Below are 20,412 nucleotides of genomic sequence, written 5' to 3' on the forward strand. Positions count from 1 at the left end.
TGAACCAAAATTCCTAGATGTTGTACCTCCAAGGAGGTCAAAAGTCAAGTCTGGGTGGGTGCAGACTTCTTACTCTTCTCTCTGTGGCTGGTTAGACTTGGTAGCACCTCAGAGAGAAGTCAGGGTAGTTATCCAAGTTGGTCCCTATAGGGGTTTGAGCTCCAGACCAGCTTTTGTTACCCTGGAGCAATAGAACCAAGACTCAAGTATGGGCGTGCCCAACCCACCAAGGCCAAAGGAATTCTGCAGGTGAAGATCAGCCCACCAGACTTCTACAGGGTATTGAGCCACAGCTTCGGGGCAGACATTCATTTCCCAATGAGTGGCCTCTATCATCTATTTCCCTCTGAATCCTCTTAGGGAGGTGCCAAGAGCCACCTGGACAAGGGACAAGGCTGGGGTCAGGGTCCAAGGTCTGATATCCTAATCAAAGGCCAATTTGTTATTACTCCATTTACATTTCTACCTATTCAGGGGAGAAATTCCTCTCAAGGCTCAATATCCATAAAGGTTTAGTTTCTCTTGAAGAGTTGGTGGTATTCTCTTAAAGGTATTATTAAACTGTAGAATTTTAGAGTCAGTGCCTTATCCCATTCTGTTAAGATATCTCTGCTTCCTGGTTCTATTTACCGCAGAATGTGCTGTTTCTCTTAATGGTAATCACTGTTTATGGAGCACCTACCATGTGTCTGTTCTGACCTGAATGCTTTACAGAAATGCCCAAGGGAGGTATATTGTTCCTGTTTTACAGAGGTACAGAGAGCTAAGCCTCAGGGAGGTTAAACAATTTGCCCACAACTAGTAAGTGGCACAGCTGGAATCTGAGCCCAGATCTACTAGGCTCCAGAGCCTGCAGTATTACTTACAGTTGTAATTATTAATAACAATAGCTAACACTGATTGAGTCCTTACTATGTGCCTAGCCCTGTGCAGTGGGCTTTACATACATTGTCTCAATTTAACCACCTAGATAACTCTTTGAAATTGAATTACTATCTTCACTTTATAGATGGGGAAACTGAGGCTCAAAGAGATTAAAAAGACTTGCCCAAAATCACATAGTAAGAAAGTAGCATAGCTGGGCTGCAAATCTCCAGCAGTTTGATATTAACAACCATGTTCCCGATTACTAAGCCCGCCTTCCTCGGTTTCCTGACATTCTAAAACTGGATGGGCACGCTCATGTTCCCATCCACTCAGTTGAAACACTGTACAGGGCAGAGCCTTTTGGCAGGCCGCTGGAGACTTCACCTAGGGAACAATGGACCATGCAACAATCACCACTTGTTTGGACAATTATGAACCCATCTAATGATGCCCCTAGGCTGACTTGTACTTAAGGAACTGGTGCAGGAGAGGGAGAAGAAAATGTGGCTTCTCGATAGTAATAGAGAAGGGTCCAGAGGCCCAGTGCTGAGATTGGTCCCCTCCTTCCTAACTGCAGGACTACACAAGGCTGTTTCTAGGCTTGGCTCCAGGCCTTCCCCCACCCATTCAGATGATAATTATCTGGGTTTTAGAGGTATTGGAGCCCCCAAGTTGAGCCTCAGATAATCCTTCCAGTTTTGTCAAGCAACTGGCCATTTTCCCACTTCCAGGGGAAATAAGGGATTTTGTGGTTTACCGGCCACAGTCTGGAGTAGAGGCCAAAAAGGGTCTTTGTCTGAGGAGCCTGGAGAAGGCTTATTCCAGGGCTCTGACCAAAGAAACTGGTGATTCAGGGGCATTCCTGATTCTTGGGAGACATTTCTCCAGGAGTATCAGGATTTGTCTTTTCTCAATCCCTTTTATTCATCTTGCCCTCCTTGGAACCAACTGTCAGGTCTTTGGCAATAATGAGGATGGAGAGAGGTGGCTCTGTCTCTTTATAAAACTGTGCAATTAAATTTTCGTTAATGAAGTTATTTACTTTGTCCCAGCAATATCATTTCTGTTGTAGACTTAGCTGATTTCTTTTTTAATTCCTTTTAAATAGAACTGGAAGTCAGTGTTTCCTGGAAGAGCACCTTAATATTTTCATAAGCCTAAAACTAACTATGCATATATTTTTCTGTCCTTGATAGCTATTCCAGAAGCTTTGAATGCCTCCTGTGTGGCAGGCACTAGGCATAAGAATTCAGAATGAATAAAAGAAGGCCCCTGCACTCTGAGGCACTCATAGGGAGACAGACACATAAACAACCCCATGGTAATAGCAGCATGCCCCGGGGAGGAGCTAGGCAAAAATAGAAATAATTAACATTTCTGCAGAACTCTAGAGTTTACTGTCTCACACACCACCTCATTTGATCCTCATAGCAACTAGCCTTTAGGGTAGATAATGCCTCATTTTACAAATGAGGATGCAAGGATGCAGAATGGAGAAGTGCCTCATTCAAAAGACAGATCAGACGGGTTTTATGACTAAATCCAAGACTCTGGACACAGCAGCACAATGGCTCCTGATTTTAACCCAGTACTTCAATGATTGGACTTGACTATTCCACCCCTATACCCATCTCTTAGAATTTTAAAAGAACGGAGAAAAGAAAACATCTTCCACACTGCATGGAAGGTGGAGGGAGGGGAGATAATCCAGTAAAGTAATACAGATAATTTCAGCAATCATTCTTACAATACATAATAAACACCACAAAATGTTAAGCAAAACTTAAAAATCTCTTACAGGTGTTTTCCTTCTTTCCTCCCTCCCTCCCTCCCTCCCTCCTTCCTCCCTCCCTCTCTCCCTCCCTCCCTCCCTCTTTTCCTTCCATAGTGCAGCTGACGTCTGAACATCCTCCATAGAAGAAAAAATTGTCAACAAATTCCTTACTTTTATTGTCAACTTGGTGGGTTTTTAAATTAGAAAAGTAATCACAATCACTATTTCAGAAGTCAATCAAAAATAGAAGAATATAAGGGAAAAGGTCTCCTTTCTACTGTTCCTGTCACTACCATCCTGCCCCAAACCCGACCTCTACCGGATTCCTAAGTCCCCAAGAGAAAGCATCGTTATCAATCATTAAAAACTATGAGATTCTTTTTATACATACCCAAATACATAAAGACACACATTTTTTATTTTAAAAAAATAGGATTGTAACACACACAGACATACATACACTGAGAGTTTAGTCTTTTCTTAGATAATAAAAGATTTATCCAGGGTCATTCAGCTGATAAGCCATAAGCTAAGACTCAAACCCAGGTCTATGCAATTCCATTCTGAGCACCCCCACCCCCAACCCAGCCATATCACAGCTGCCTCCTTCAACAATCCATATTCTTGCCTCATTTACTTTCTGTGACTTGAACATAACTATCTAGCCAGGATGGATTTCTATCCTCTTCAGTTGATCCCTGGCTTTAATTTCACCTTAAAAGCACTTATCCCATTACTGTACTTATCATATTAAATATAACTACTATAAAATTCCTTTTCTGAAACCATTTCAATCTTTTACATCAGAAATTGTGTGTTTCCTCTTAGAAGTACCAATATTTCTAACCCCTTAAATATTTTGATTGCTTCTGACCCTTCTCTAAATGAAAATATGGTTCTGTCTTGGTCCTAAATAGCTCAGGAAATAATGTGGTGGGATAAGCTTGACCAATTCAGCTTTACAGATCAATATCAGAAATCGCCTAGAATATTTTCAACAATTTATATCCATTCGCTATAGGTTCCTCCAAGAACCCTGTACCATCCTTTCATAACATTCAACATTTTTATAATTACAAGTTAAAATTTGTCTTCCTCTTATGGAGTCAGGAAACATAGTAGGAACTAATAAATATTTGTTAAACTAAATCAAAGTAAACTGGCCCACCATGTTTCTCAACATTTCTTTCCCACTATTCCCAATAGCATACAATTCTGTTTCTGGCAGAGAGCAGTGGGGCCTCCATCATTATTTTGGTGCAGAGTTTCAATGGTGATATTATGCCAAGTATGAGATCCAGCAAGACAGATATATTCAAGGTGGGGCCTAAAGCAAGAGAATTGGGCCATACATGACTAAAGCCCTAGATGAGCTGAGAGTCAAGAGACAAACTCAAAAAACCACAACCAGGCAAATGGTCAGGAGTCCAAATGGCCAGGGTCAGAGGACAAGAAGTATTTAGTTACCAGATATCAGAGCAAGGGAGTGACTGTTTTTCTGCCTCCATTTCCCCAAGATCATTTATCCTCAGGAGATCCAAAAATACTGTCTGGTCCTAACCGGTTTGGCTCAGTGGACAGAGCGTCAGCCTGCGGACTCAAGGGTCCTGGGTTCGATTCCAGTCAAGGGCATGTACCTTGGTTGTGGGCACATCCCCAGTGGGAGGTGTGCAAGAGGCAGCTGATCGATGTTTCTCTCTCATCAGTGCTTCTAACTCTCTATCCCTCTCCCTTCCCCTCTGTAAAAAATCAATAATAATAAAAAATACTGTCTAGAAAGGCCACTATTAAAAATAAAGCACATGTAAAATAAAAAGTAATGTACTGGCCAACTCTACTTGGAAACGTCCTACTGGAACAATGATTGGAGAGCAGTCATGCTGCTCAGCCTGTGTACATTCTTTACTACAAAAAAAATCAGAGAAACGACATCTACTCTTTGGTGTTCTTGAAGGTGACTAAAGTGTTTCATTGTTACATGTCTCTCATGTCATCTCTCTCTCTCTGGCTCCTTTTAAGGCACTCTAAGCTATGGAAGGTCCTCCTACAGAGCTATCCCCTCCCTCTGAGCTCCAATCTCTCAATAAGAACTCTACGTGCCTACAGGGCTTTCTGTCTAACAAAAAGTTGGAAAACCCACTGACCTATAGTAAACTACATTCTGAAAATACCTTCACCAACCATTATAAGCCAGGGGAGAACAGGTTACCACTGTTGGGAACAGACTAGCAATCGGGAATCTCAAAAGTTCCACTGATGACCAGGAACTCCAGCAGAGAACAACAAAGAAAGGTGAATCAGAGGGAAGGTGCCATCAGAGAGGGTAACCTGCTTCTTGAGACTAAATTCTTTGCTTTAGACAAGACTCTCTTTTTAGTACTTCCTGCCAAAGTACTTCCTGAGTACCAACAGGGAAGTGAGACTACAGTGTACTGGGAAGGGAGAAAATTTTAACCGAACATGACTGGAACAGATATTATAGCGTCGGGGGAAGTTCTTGATGAGTGAGCTCAGTTCCCCCCAATTTTATACAGGTTTGTGGGGATAGAAGTGGCCAACACAAGCCAGCTACTACACTCCCCCGCCCTAAAGGACCATCCAAACACATGGAAGATCAGGCTTATTGATTGATGTTCTTACTTGGCAACGTCTGTTTATTTTTAGGCCATACTCTGTCTATTTCAGACCTAGGTCTACAGGCCTATGATGATTTCCTTATCAGTTTTATTTTTATAACTTTTCATAAAAGATCTATGATCCCATTTTTTGTTACACAAGATATAAAACAGATTTAATAGAGATATAGAATCTGGAAGATAATATATTGAATGTTTATAGTGGTTATCTCAGGTAGTGGCTTCTAGATTCCTTTTTTCCTTTTTTATATTTTTCTGTATTTTTAAAACTTTAAAAATAATGAGCATGCACACATCCATAATCATAAAAAAATGTTACCAAAAAAAGGCTCTTATCCTCCATCTCCAAGGATAAAGACTCATAGGATCCAATGGTTAAAAAGAACTTCAAGCTCCTCTCATTTCAAATCTCATCTCCCACAGCCCCTCCACTCCATCTACTATGAATTTCAGCCACATCAAATTTCTCACCATTTCCCAAGTACCCAGGCTCTTTCATGACCATCCCATACCTTTTCACAGGCTGTTCTCTCTTCAGGAAATGCTTTTTATCATCTTGAGAGATTCTACCCATCCTTCACAGCCCTACTCAAAAGTCCTCTTTCCTATAAAAACCTCTCCAGCTATCCCAGGCAAAGCTGACATGCTCACTCTGAGTTTCCGCAGTGTGTGATTCCAGTACTGTACTATTCCAGCACTTACTGTATTAATTTATGTTTGTAACTATAAGTCTATCAAAGACAGGAATGGAAACTATATTTTACCCATTTTGTGTCCCCATATTAGATACATACTCAACTAATAAAAAATATTGGATTCTCTGCAGTACCCCTGCAAGTAGCACCTGGTCTCTCTACCTCATTCCCCTCTAAGCCATCAACTGGATTGCTCTGCATAGATACAATTATCCCTTCTGTGGATTAATTTTCCTGAATTATCTCTCAATCAAGATTTGGGGAAAGCCTGGCTCTGCTTCATTACTAGTATGTGCCTCTAGACTGCAGTTCCTAGTTTGATCCCATGTACCCCAAAGCAAAATATCTACAAGTGGTTGTGTGCAAAGTCCAACACAAGGACATCTACATTCATTCATTCAATCAACAAATATTAGGTTCACCTGTTATATAACAAGTGCTATTCCAGGTGCTAACAAAACAAATGAGCAAAAGAAACAAAAGTCTTGTTCTTACAGACTTTCAATTCTGGTAAAGAGAAGAAATAAACAAAGAAGGGGAAATATCATATAGTCATAAGTGCTCTGCTAAGAATTCACGTCAGCAGACCCAGTAGTTACTCCAGGGCTACTTAAGACTGAGTGGTCAGGAATTGACATGAAAGCTGAAAGCAGAATACCTAGAAGGAGCCAGCCATGTGACAATCGAGACGAAGAGGATTCCAGAAAGAGGAAAAATCTAAGTGCAAAGGCCCAAAGCAGATCCAAGCTTGGAGAATTCAAGGAACCAGGAAAGTGGACAGGTAATGTGGCCAATGTAGGCAGAGCACAGCTTTGTAAGCTGAGGTAGGGTTTTGGATTTAATTCTCATGCAGTGAGATGCTACTGGAAGGTTTGGAAACCAAGAGTGACATAATTAGGTTTAAACTGTGTAAGAATTACTGCTGGTTGCTGTGGGGAGAACAGATTATGAGGACAAGAGAAGAAGCAGGGAGACCACATAAGAATACTGTCTTTCAACTGGGGCCTATTTTGCTATTTTGCACTCCACCCCCCAGGGGACATCTGGCAATGTCTGGAGACATTTTTGGTTGTCACAATTTGGGGAGGGGAGTGCTACTGGTATCTATTGGGTGGAGGCCAGAAATGCTGCTCAACATCCCACATTGTGCAGGACATTCCCCCCTCAACAACAAAAACATGATCCAGCCCAGAATTCGGAGAGTGCAGAGGTTGAGAAACCCTGAGTTAGGAAGATGTTGCCATGGTCCCAGCAAGAGGTGATGGTGGTCTGGGTCAGGATGGTGCAGATGGAGAAGAGAGGAAACTCACTGCAATTAATATTTTGAAATATTAAAGGTTTTCTTCCAGATTTCCTTAGACCCCTTGGACCCGATTCAGGCAGGGAAGGCATTCTGTGTTCATTGCCTCAGAGAAAGACAATACAGAGAAAGACTCAATTCTTGGCTTTTGACTTTCCAAAGCCTAGCCCTCAGGGAGAATAAAAAGATATGTGGATTATGGACAATAGCTTTGAGAGAATGTCTGATGACAAAGTGCCAGGTTATCCCCCCTCTTACCCACCTTTCTCCTTACAGCCCTACACATGAATAAAGATTTCAGGGAGTCAGGTGTATACAGATTTTATGCATGTCTAAGAAAATAACCTGCACCCTGTGTCACCCCAAACAAGCCCAGGAACAGAGAGGAGCTGGGCCACTTCCCCAGGCAGAGCCCCAGGGAGACACTGGAGGAGGAGAGAGTGCTGGGCGTGGCAAGACAAGCCTGAGACAAATGTCCAGTCCCTCACCATGATGGCATGTGGGCCCCAGGATGACCCCTGATGCCTGCAAATCACATGGAAGGAAATGAAGTGGAGGCATGCAAAGGAGCCTCGGGATTTGAAAAAGGAGGATCACTGTCACAGACTGACCCCTGAATGCCCAGTAAGAAGGAGAGGAGACCAGTACTGAGTGCCAAATCAAGCAAATGTCCTTAGTGCTGCCTGTTTCAACCTGGATTCGGGATACAACGCTGGAGGAAATGAGAGAGGAAACCCCAAATTGACTTCGATTTGTTGCTGCCACCTCCAACAGAACAGAGATGTGAAATGGAATTAAGTTACAAAATACAAAGAAAAGCACATTTCTCATGCACCTGGATTTTTGGCTGAGATCTGTTCACTCTAACATGCAATGGGCCATGGGCTTCTGTGTGTTCATCTGCACCATTATCACCTGGCACTAGCTGTGCAATCCCAGGGGCAGTGCCTAGGCCCATTCAAGGCACCTTGAACACTGCCTGCAGCCTAGTGTACCCCCTTACTGTCATGCACAGATGGGCACATGTGTACATGCCATGCATATTGATCAGGGGTGAGCTGTCACCAAATGACCATTTAAATCAATGGTTGAGCGCTCTGTAATTGGAAATGTCAAAACCAACATTTTCTAAGTGAACTCAAAAGAGCACACTGATATCACTTAGCTGAGCTGGATATGCTTTTGTCTTACCGTTTCCCTTCTTCAAATTGCCCTCTGAAAGAAGTATAAAAATTAGGGAAATGGGCAAAAAACAAAAAAGAGAAAGAATCTGGATAATCCACAAACCATGTACATTTCCAAAATGTAATCTCAAGAACAGAGTCTTGAAAGATGTTCCATGCAAAGGATCTATAGATGAAATAAGTTTGAGGAAAGCCCTAACCCCTTTTGGAGACTCCCACCACTTAACACATTCAAGGTTCCCAGAAGTCCTGTGGGAAACAAACTTATTTCATTCAGTTTATGCTAAAACTTCCAAAACCTATTTGACCACAAATTTTTTTCCACCCAACACCTCCACTCTCATGGAATACACCTAAAGAAACACTACTCCAAACATAAATTGGCCTAATAATTAAACAAATTTAAGAGAACAGAGCCAAAATCCCACTCCTGGCCAGCTAGGATATTTTAGAAATAGCAACAAGCCATCAGGAATGAAGCATTTACAAGTACAATTGAGCCCAGGACACAGCTTTTTGCGTCCTGTGTTAGGCCAGAGGTTCTGAAATTCAGCATTTTTAGAAGGTCAACCCCTGTCACCTTCTTGGCACTTAGAAGGAAAGGGCCAGTTTCTGAACCAGCCTAACCTCTTCCCCTGATCTCTCCAATCCTTAACCTGTCATATACTTGCCTCATTCTGTTTTCCAAGGCACCACTCAGCTCTGCCTCCCAGGCAACCTCTCCTTGACAGCCAAGATATTTTATAAACATCAACAAGCCATCAGGAATGAAGCATTTACAAGTGAAACCACTGCCAGGGCTTGCCCCACCCGCCAGAGCCATTCAACTCCATACATTTATTGATCACCAATTAGATCCCAAGAATGAGGCTATAGCAATAAATCAAACAGATAAAGCTTTTGCCCTTCTGGAAATATGTTCTAGAAGTGTCTTCTAGTCAGAATCCTTCTCTAAACATCAGTTTCCACATCTGGGAGGGAAAAAGTAGGAGACTTGGACCAGAAGACACTTGAGATTTCTGTTTCTATATGTCCAGGTTGATGAAGGTAGAGCTTATGCATATACAAGAAAACACTTGACCTCTGTCAAGTATTTGTAGTATATACAGACTCTGTCGAGTCTATAGTAGTGTTTCCAGTCAGCTAGTTTCCCAAAGATGATTCCCTGTGGTGGGAGTGAAGGGACCTGACACAGCTAGGGGACATCAAGCGGGGACTAAGAGAGGTTGGATGAGAAGGTGCGTGGAAGTGTTAGGGAGGGTAGGAAGTCAAAGATTAAGACCCATCCCAGACTGCCCCCTCCAAAGAAGAAACCTTTGGGTTTCAGAGCCATGTTGCCTTGGTGTGCATCTTGCCTCCCTACACAACCAGAAGTCAGGAAGACTGGTTTAAAACCTAGCTCCGCCACTGTTTGATATGTAATCATATGCAACTTACTTTGTTTCCCTGAACTTTAGCCTTTAATCTATAAAATGGGACTAATAATGACTATCTCTCAGAAGTATTGGGATCACAAAATTAGATGCTGACTAAATGACTGAGACCTAGAGCTAAATAAAATTTAATTACCTCCCACTGCTAAATAAAGCTGTATAGGCCTGAAGCATGGCTTATAACAGTCACTAAATGAATGGGTGAATGAATGAATGAATGGGTGAATGAATGAATGAATGAATGATAGAGGTTTCTGCTAAGGAAAGGTCATCCCTAACAAATAAACGTTTGTTGTGAAAACTCCAGAAATGGCCAATATAGACCCCCAAATCCACTAATTCCCTGGACTGGGAGGCGCCTGAAGTACAGTGCTCCACAGCCACACCCCACCCAGACTGTGACAAATATCACTTCATCAAATATCATCTTGGCTTTCAACATATCGGCCTTCACCAAATCCCTACTAATAAATGTCTCCCCTATCAGAGACAAAGAAGGAAATTCAGCAGGCCAATAAAACCCCTGCTTTCAATGGAACAGAAAGTATGGGTGTTATCATGGGCTAAATGTTTGTGTCACCCACACACAAATTCAAATGTCAAAGGCCTAACCCCCAATATGATGGTATTTTGTGGTGGGTGTGGCCTTAGGAGGTGATTAGGATTAGGTGAGATAATGAGGGTGGTGACCTCCTGTTTGGGATTAGTGCCCTTTTAAGAAGAGAAAGACAGAGAACTCACTCTCATCACACACTAAGGAAAGACCATTTGAGCACACAGCAAAAAGACAACCATCTATAAGCCAGGAAATGGACTCTTAACAGAAATTGTATCTGCTGGCACCTTGATTTTGGACTTCTCAGGCTCCAGAATTGTGATAAATAAATGTCTGTTGTTTAAACCACCCAGTCCATGGTATTTTGTTATAGCAGCCTGAGCTAAAATAAATGTCAAAAAAAATAACTGCTTGAGCCATGAGTTATAAGAGTAAAACTTATTAGTAACTTATCAGCCACTCCCCCAACCAATCGTGTGCCAAGCACATTGGGGATACAAAGATGACCATAAGGGTTTCTGCCCTCAAGAGTTCAGAGCCAAAGACTAAACACAAAATTGTAATAAAGGATAATAAGGCTCAGAATAGGAGGGCAGATGTGAGGGAATCACTAATTCTGCCTAGGAGAGTTAGGAAGGCATCATGGAAGAGGGTATCATTTGAGCTGGAACTGAAGGATGATTAGGAGTTGGTGAGACAGAAAGAGGAGGGATGAAAGAAGAAAACGGGGAAAGAATTTGAGGTAGAAGAGGGTATGCAAAATCCAGAGACAAGGGATGTGGCTGTGAGAGCAGACAGACCTATTTACAGAGAAGACAACTGAGGATAAAGCAGGAAAACTGGCCGAAGGCCCATCACCAAGACTTCTTATGGACTTCACTTTGTAGGCCAGAAGTTGCAAACTGGTGGGCCATGCGCTGAAACTGTCCTACTGTCAGGTTTGTTCAGACACTGTAGTGTTTTTTAAATCTGAGTTGCCATTTAAAAATCAAGAGATTGTCTTTATGGCCTTAGATTTGGCAAAGAATTTTTAGATATGACACCAATAACATGAGGGAAAATAGAAAAATGGATACTCTGAACTTCATAAAAATTAAAAACTTTTGTGCTACTAAGGACACCATCAAAAATGTGAAAAGACAACCCACCGAATGGAAGAAAATATTTGCAAATCATGTATCTGATAAGGGACTTATAATGTGGAATATATAAATACTTACAGCTCAATAATTTTAAGAAATTTTAAAAATAAAAATCAGGCCATTTTGTTTTAAAATCCAGATTCCCTTGAAACACTAAAAGAACTGGCCACTCTGGGCTCACATTTCATGGCGATGACAAACTGAAGCTGCGCGATGGCTGCCTCCTCTAGATAGCTCCCTAATCAGCCACCATCCCCATGACTCCTCATTGCTTTCCCAACTCAGCCTGCATTCCTCATTGAATCCTGCTGAAGGCAATCAGGGTTCCGAAGATGGTTGTCCAATCATTCTATGGCACAATCTCTTTAAGACTGAACTCATCTGGCCCTCAGTTGAAAATTTTGTGTTTTGTGTGTTGTTGTTTTCTTCACTGATTCTTTTCACCATATTCCAAGAAAACTGTTAGAAAGCCAAGAATATACCATATACTTTGCATCTCTCGAAACACCCAGCACAAGACTAAGAACAAAGTAGTATTGAATGAGTGCATAAACGAATGCATTCTCTATGATCTTATTCAATACCTGCTTTTCTTCCCAAAATTATAGACTTTTGCTATTAAGATAGACTAAAATGATGAGGAGCATGTAATAAAAAATAAAACACTAAAGTCAATCACTGTACTTCTATTTCAATTTTCCATTAGGTTGAAATGGAAATGGGAACTCTGAATAAATGTAGAACAGACCATTATGTCTGACAGCAAGATGAATTAGAGCCCAAGATACTTAGAATGCCTGCAAATAAGATTACCAAACACTATCAGTGGTCTTTGAGAGAATTATGAAAAATAGGATAGGTGCCAAAAAGCTGTAGATGGGCAAATGTTGTTCTAACTTCAAAAGAGGAACAAGTTATAACTTGCCAGTTCCTGACTAGAGAATATGATGTCACTCTCAGGCAAGATTCTTGAACAGATTTGTAAAGGGACATTTGTGAGCACACCAGTCAGGAAGCAATGTCCACTTGGAACCAGCACAGGGTCACCAAGAACAAATCATATTAAATTCATTTCATTTTCTTTCTCTCTGACGAGGATCCTAGCTAGTAGATTGAAGAAATAGGGCAGATATAAATATATATGTTTGCAATGAGGGGTTGGGCAGTGAAAAGGCTAATTGAACCCTTGGGCTATATTAATAAAAGCATTACATATAGTGTAAGAGAGGTGGTAGTTGTTTTCTTTCTCTGACCACATCTAGAGGATCTCATTTAGAACTTAGTACCACTCTTGAAGAAGGCTTTTGATAGTATCATCTTTTAGAGGTCTATTTGGCAAAACCTCTTTAAAAGCATAAAGCTCGAGAGGATGCGGAGAAAAGGGAACACTCATGAACTGCTGGTGGGAACGCAGACTGGTGCAGCCACTATGGAAGACAGTATGGAGTTTCCTCAAAAAGTTAAAATGGAACTCCCATTTGACCCAGTGATCCCACTTCTAGGAATATATCCCAAGAAAACAGAAACACCAATTGGAAAGGATATATGCATCCCTATGTTCATAGCAGCACAATTTACCATAGCAAAGATCTGGAAACAGCCTAAGTGCCCATCAACAGATGAATGGATTAGAAAACTGTGGTACATCTACACAATGGAATACTATGCTGCTGTAAAAAAGAAGGAATTCTTACCATTTGCAACAGCATGGATGGAACTGGAGAGCAGTATGCTAAGTGAAATAAGCCAGTTAATGAAAGAAAAATACCACATGATCTCACTCATTTATGGATAATAAAGACCATTATAAACTGATGAACAAAAATAGATACAGAGGCAGAGCAGCATCGAACAGACTGTCAAACTACGGTGGGAAGGCCAGGGAGGTTTGGGGGGGCGGGAGGTGGGGTAAGAGATCAACCGAAGGACTTGTATGCATGCATATAAGCATAACCAATGGACACAAGACACTGGGGGGTAGGGGAGACCGGGGGAATGTCAAGGGAGAAAAAAAAAGGAGACATACATAATACTCTTTGTAATACTTTAAGCAATAAAACAAAATATTTAAAAAAGCATAAAGCTCTCATCCAGATTTCTGCCATCTGTTGGAAAATGGAAAGATCTGGCTGGGCCTCCATTCCTAAATGGTCAACTGGTTGAATCCAGGTAGTGATTGCCCATTTGTACAGGACATGCACGCTCAGGCCCATCATAATCACTACCACCCCTTCTTATATTGCCTTCGCTGAGGTGGTGGAACACCTGTCACAAATCATCTTACTTGGTCATCATCACTCATTTATTCTATGTGCCAAGCACCCAAATGCACCGGAGTTTGCAACCGAGGATGCAGTAGAGTCAAAGGAGAGTGAATATAAGCAGCAGAGAATTATTGTAAATCAACAAATGAGGATAATCAGAGTCTAGGGGCTATGATCAGAGTCTCCAAACATCCAATGGGCAGTCATGGAGAAGAAGCATCTGTCTTGTTCTATGAAGTCCCAAGGGGCAGATACTATAGAACCAATAAATGGATGAGAGACTTTATTTAACCCAACAGAAAACCACTTACAACAGCCAGAGCTGTCCAAAGATAGAGTATGTGGGCTTTGGAAGTGGTGAGTTCCCCATCACTGGAAATGAACAAGATATGGTATACTACTGCATTGCAGGTATTTAATCAAAGGACTTCAAGTATCTGATGAAGCAAGAAAAGGCATGAGTCTGAAATTTTTTACAACAGGAAGAAAAACTGCTTTAAGACATTTCCTTTTTGGGTCAATAAATTCTCCAAAAAGAGATAAAAGACAGTACGTTTACAAAGAACTCAGTATCATTTTTAAAAATCAAAAGTTCCCCTCACAGAAGTCACAGAGGACAAAATCTGTCTAACTAGGTGGTGTGTTTGCAACAGATTGGTCAAATGCTGCCCAGGGAGAAAGATAACTGGCATCAGGCATTATTTTTGGTGATTGGTCAAACATTCTTCAGAGGCAAGCAACAAAGGCAAGGGATCAAAGTAAGAGGGAAAACAATGGAATGCCACGAAGAGGCAGCCATCCCCGCCACAAAACTGCCATCTGCTACTGACATCAATCCTTCCAGGGGCAGCTGCAGGCAAACAATGTATCAGGGAACACTGGGCCTGGCAGAAAACCTGCTGCCTTCACATTTCAGCCTTGTGACCTTGGGCTAGTCATTCAACATTACAAAGCTTCAGTTTCATCATCTCTAACACCGAGTTCATGTGAACCCTTTCTGAACCTTGTGTAAACCAAGAGTAGGGATATCTGGGAGTGAGCCACAGAAACTGTAGAGCCCTGTGCACACAATAATAATGATGATGAACAAAGAATTTTGAAAGAAAAGATTCCAGATGGTTTGGGGCACAGCAGTATCCTGACCTTAATTGTGTGGGTGTCAACACTAAAGGAATACATTTAAACTCTTGTAAGTAGAATGCAAAGGCGTTTAGAGTCTGGAAGGGACAAGATCATTTGGGCACATTTCCTGCTGAAATGCATTACCTTGTACTTGCAAATTAGTTTTTAAAATAAAGGTGAAATGTAAAAAGTAAAAGAATCAGCCAGAGCCATAAATGTTTAATAGATCTTCCAGCAAAGTTCACTGGCCCAGTGGTAGCAATCCTTCAAGGTAATCAGCACATATCCTACCAACCTGTCCAAAACTCAGCATCCCCTTCTCTACTATGGCTTTTTTCAAGGGAACCTCCGTGTATTTTTTTAAAATTACACAATTTAGTCTTAGAAAATATAAACCCCCTAACTGGGTTTTTGTAGTGAGCAGTCAGGTAAATTCAAATCTCTGACAAGGGCTTGTTTCTAAATTTTCGGCAAGGCTGAAACATCATAAATCACTGTTTTCTACACTGAACTGAACACTAAAAGGGAGGAGAGCAGAGGGTTTTCTGCTTATTTCATCCTGGGGTCTACCCAGAGGTGATTAGCATGTGAGGTTCGACCAGAACTAAAAGGCACAAGACAGTTGGCGAGACTGGAAAAAAACTAAGGCTCTCCCCTGATGGCCGCTCCCCTCTCAAAGTTTCCCAAGCATCTGAAGCGTGGACAGAAGCTGACTGCCTGGCCTTCGGCCGTTCCTGGGAAGGCAACTGCCTTTCTGGGTCACTGAGTCTTGAGCTGCAGCAGAACCTAGAAGCAGGTGTGGCAACCTCAGATCGGCTGAGCCCCAAAAACCAACTTGCCGAACAGTCTACTCATCACCTCAAGGGGAGGGAGGCACCAACATCCACTGAAGATGTATCCTGTCGTTACTCTTTCTAAGAGAGACCACAACACACCCGTTCACAGCAAGAACTGTGACCAGAAAGAAAACAGATGCTAAGAGGGGGGCAGGCCCCAGCTTCCCTAAGGGTACATCCTCAGAGAAAGGGTGAGCATGAGGAATGGTGCTTTCAGGTTTTCCTGGCCAAAGCTAAGCCTAGAACTCATGAGGGTGGGAGAAGCCTGGCCTGTATGAGGGTTCTGCCTGCATTTGTCTATGCGATTGTGTCCAGTGTCCTTTTCGCCTCGCTATTGTGGATTTAGGGAGGGGCTTCTGAGAGGGGTGTGCACGCAGCCAGAGGTCATCTCACCCTCCTGGCTGGCTTCCCCTGGCACCACGGAAGCCAGGCAGCACCTACCAGCCGACACAGCGCACTGAGCTGTTGGCTTTGAATGAAAGCTGATGACCCTAAACGCTAGTGCATGGAAGGTGACTAGGGCTGCACACTGCAAGAGAATACATTTTCTGCACCAAGCTCCTTCCTTATACCTAAATGCCTGCATTAGTTTGGATCAATATGCCCCATAACAGTTAATCCATGGCAACCCAGGCCAATCAAGAGACTGACAAAGCAGTGCAGCCTCCCTGTGCTACTTCCCTGGGCACATGCATGTGAATTTCAACCCAGAGAAAGGCGCAGAGGCAAAGCAACAACAACATAAAGGAGAAAGAAAAAAACATAGTAGACCGTAACAAATAGACACCATATTAAGGGACTTTCAGAAGGCCTTAGAGTGACATGTCACGGCCAAGATGATGGAGTACCTGAGACACTCCTAAACCTGGGGTCGGATCCTCCTCGCACACCTGCAATGCAGTGATCGCTACCACTTCATAATCCATACACCCAGCACCAGCGCTCTCCGCAGCTGAAACCAGTCTGGACTTGTACAGCTGCCACTGTTTCTCCTCACAATAAGATTATTGATGCATAACAACATTTCATCATGGCAGGGAGGAAAAGGGGGAAAAGCCAAAGCAAGGGAATAAGAAAGGGGAGGGGAGGCATGAGTCCCCAGCCCGCATCTCACCTTTTATTTGGGCTTCATATTCAGCAATGATCTCTTTGTCTTTCTTGAACTTAGTTTGAGATGACATCTTCCAACGTGGCCAAAGGCACTGACAGGCTATTTAATTTATATCTCCTTTTCTTCCCGTATTCTCTCTCACACGGCTCTGGTCGATTTCACAGGTTTAGGGGCTAATCTCTTTCACTTGGCTGCAGAGCCAGGGGGGGAAAAATCCCTCTCCTGGAAGGAAAATAATCTTTACTCGCTGAAAAATGTCTCTAGTAGATTGGTCTGGTCAGCTACTCTTTCAAAAGAAGAATCACCACCCTAGGAGCACAGTAACCTGCCCCAGATTTTCAAGATTTTTCTTCAAAAAAATAAAATCCAAGAGCACTCACACACACACACACACACACACACACACACTCACACATGCACTCGCACACTCATCTGGACACGCACACACACAGTCACAATGCACACACACACACCCTCACTCACACCCATTCACCCACTCACACACTCACACACGCAGACACACATCCACAAGAGGTGCGGCGCCTCCTTGGTGCTGCAGTCAGTCTCTGGCTGTCTTTCCAAGGCTCTGCTAAGGAGATGGTCAGGTTGCCAAAGGGCCAGTCATCTCGCATCCTCCCTCCCTTCAGCGCCTCTGCTCTGATGTACAGTGAGGATCAAAGCCAGAAGAGCGAGAAGGAAGTTCTGCTGCAAGGCTTAAGCTCCGGTGAACCCAGAGTAGGACTGCTCGCCCTGCAGGGCTGGTTGAGCACTCCCCCACCAACCTCGCCCTCGTCACTAAGCTCCACCTCCCGGATTTTATAACAACTGACACATTGTAGCCTACAGGAGAGCAGAACTCACTGCAAGCAAAAAGGGGAAGAGACAGTCACAAAAGGGAAGGCAGCAGGAAAAAGAATCAGGCTAGGAAAGCCAGAGAGGCCCCTGCAAACTCCTACCATTAGCAGTGGGATTAGGGAATTTTCTTCCAAAATCGCTGAAAGGTCCACCTTTTCTTTGTACCGTGCAATTTATCCAATTTCTTAAAGCAACAGCTCTGTGACAATTTGTCACTCTGTGGGAATTGTCTAGCAGAGTTGAGGGGCTGACCCGTGCAGGCATGTTCATTAATATATTTTTGAGCAATTGTGGGGTAGCAGGGACAATGCCAGACGTTTCAGACATGCAGATTTGCAAACCCTTTGAGGGCAAGCACGCTGGAAACACCCAGCTGCCTTTGTCTCTCGCTGGGCTTTAGGCAAATTAATTACTCATTGAGCCTTAGTTTTCTCACCAATAAAATGGGCTCTCTTTAGAGCCCATTTCATTCAACAAATATTTACTGAAAGCTTACTATAGGTCAGGCATTGTTCTGGGCACAGAGATACAGCAGTGATCAAAACAGGTGGGAAAATCCCTGCCTTCCTGAAGCTCCAAGGTCTCCACCTCACACAACTCCAGGAAGTCACTACATTAACATTCTCAGAGCAGAACTCAGAATGCACTGTGAATGGTGCCTGTGGAACTGTGCAAGGCAGGAGACCCTGGGAGGGGCAGACGAAAAATAAACAACATGAATAAATTATGTAATATGGTAGAAGATGATAAGTGCTATAGAAGAGAAAATATTGCAGCGTAGGGGACTTCAGGAATGAAGGAGCTCTTGGGAAGATCAAATAAGAATGTAAAGCCAGGCTTAGCACAGTGCCGAGCATATAAGAAGCACTCAATAAATGACAGCAATTATTATGACCCTAAGATATCCCCCCAACAACCTAACAACACAGTATAAGTAATCCCTCTTTCACAAATGAAGGAACAGAAGCACAGATATGGGAAGTAACTTACCCAAGGTCACCAGCATTCAAGCCTAGGCTGTCTGACACCAGATCAAATTCTGCCCATGCAAATGCTCAAAACATTCTACTAGACAGCTGAAACCCATGTCATGTGCCTTGAAAGTAGAATAAAAGATTGAACAATGAAATCAAGCACTATATAGGGTCCCTGACCACTGGGATTTCACATGTTAAGATTATCATTAACATGTACTAGTATAATCCCTGAGTATGGTATTTTCACAAATTTCTCAAAAGAGTCTTCCATTTGCCTTTTTTGAATGTATAATTAATTACTTGACTCAAGTTCAGAAATGAATAGATTACCCATGCCAATCCATGGAGGCTTCCTTGAGAGGGTGGAGCTGTAATGGGTCTCCCCAGGTAGGCATGGCGAGGGGAGTGTGGGCAGCAGGGCATTCCTTTGGAGCAAACAGTATGAGCTACGGTCTACAGATGGGAATGCACAGGATCTACTTGGAGAAAGCACAGGGAAAAGTCCAGCTGGTGAATCACAGAGCTTATTCCAGCTTCGTGCCCAGAGACAGGAGTTTGCAAAGCTCATAAATCACAACTGGCCCACAACCATTGCCATCACCCCTCTGCCTCATCCTTCCCAGGCCCTCTTTGGTTCCCCTTTGGACTAGTTTAAAAAAGAGAACGCCATACATGTTACCTGAGAAAGATGTGCTCAGAGATTAGCATCCCTGCCTCAAGCCTAGACTCTCAGAGAAAAATGGGAGTCAACACTGCACACCTTGGCATGTGACAGACGGGATCCCCTGCCTGGCTCTGCCACTGACCAGCTCTGGGAAGGAAAGCAAGTGACTTAACCTGCTTGTTGCCCATTGGACACAGGAACAAATAAATGTCAGCTATTCTCTTCATTACTAAAATTTTAAATCCACTACTAACATTTTAAAGCCATAAATATTTCTGGGAGACCTGTATGTAGGGCACTGAGCCACAGGGATTCACAAAAACCCATATGAATTTGAAGCAAAGTATGGTACAGAGCTATGTGCTAAATGGCAGGAGAAGCTGGATTCTGGTATAAGACAGATGGTGATTTAAATTCTGGCTCTGCCGCTTACCAGCTCATAGGGGGCCTTCTCAGAGCCTCGGTTTTCTCATCTACAAAATGACCTCACTCACTGCACAGGATCTAATGCGACTGGGGATTTAAAGTGCCTGGCATATAGCAGAAATCCCACGGATGTTTTATTTTTTTTTTGTTAGGGCTCAACCATGCTGGACCTAGGACAAGAGTTGGGACCCCAGACACACAGGTTAAAAGCAGGAAGAGAGGAAAGAAAAAAAAATGGGAAAAAAGAAGAAAAGGGCTGTGCCCTGGCAAATATATCACCACACACAGTGAATCACACCATCCAGAAGCTTCTGTCTCCAAGAACAGGTGATGTGACCTGAGAAGGCCCCCTGGCACAATGTCCTCATCCTTTTCCTTCCAGTCCTTCCCGCAGCTCACTCCAGTCTCCCAGCTGCCCTTCTGTGACACACCCCTCTACATGGCCTTACTATATGAGAACCAACTGCTTGCTTACTTACCCCCCACACCACATGATAGTAACAGAAACCGGATTTCTCTCCCAAATAAATGTGGTCTGCCTCAAGGAAAGGGCTCTACCATTGATCTGTG

The 20,412-nt window shown here is 42.9% G+C and overlaps 1 protein-coding gene across 3 annotated transcripts in view; it reads right to left on the reverse strand.

The window, feature by feature from the left end:
* The window catches only part of SRGAP3 (SLIT-ROBO Rho GTPase activating protein 3), a 221,671-nt gene extending 203,955 nt beyond the window's left edge, over positions 1 to 17,716 (reverse strand). For all 3 annotated transcript variants that reach the window (XM_081106102.1, XM_081106103.1, XM_081106104.1), the window contains exon 1: positions 16,924 to 17,716. In XM_081106102.1, the coding sequence (XP_080962228.1) occupies positions 16,924 to 16,990 (67 nt within the window). In that variant the 5' untranslated portion in view covers positions 16,991 to 17,716. The remainder of the gene's footprint in view (positions 1 to 16,923) is intronic.
* Between the last annotated feature and the right edge of the window lie 2,696 nt (positions 17,717 to 20,412).

This window comes from Myotis nattereri, assembly GCF_964212035.1.
Source record: "Myotis nattereri genome assembly, chromosome: 14".
Taxonomy (NCBI): Eukaryota; Metazoa; Chordata; class Mammalia; order Chiroptera; family Vespertilionidae; genus Myotis; species Myotis nattereri.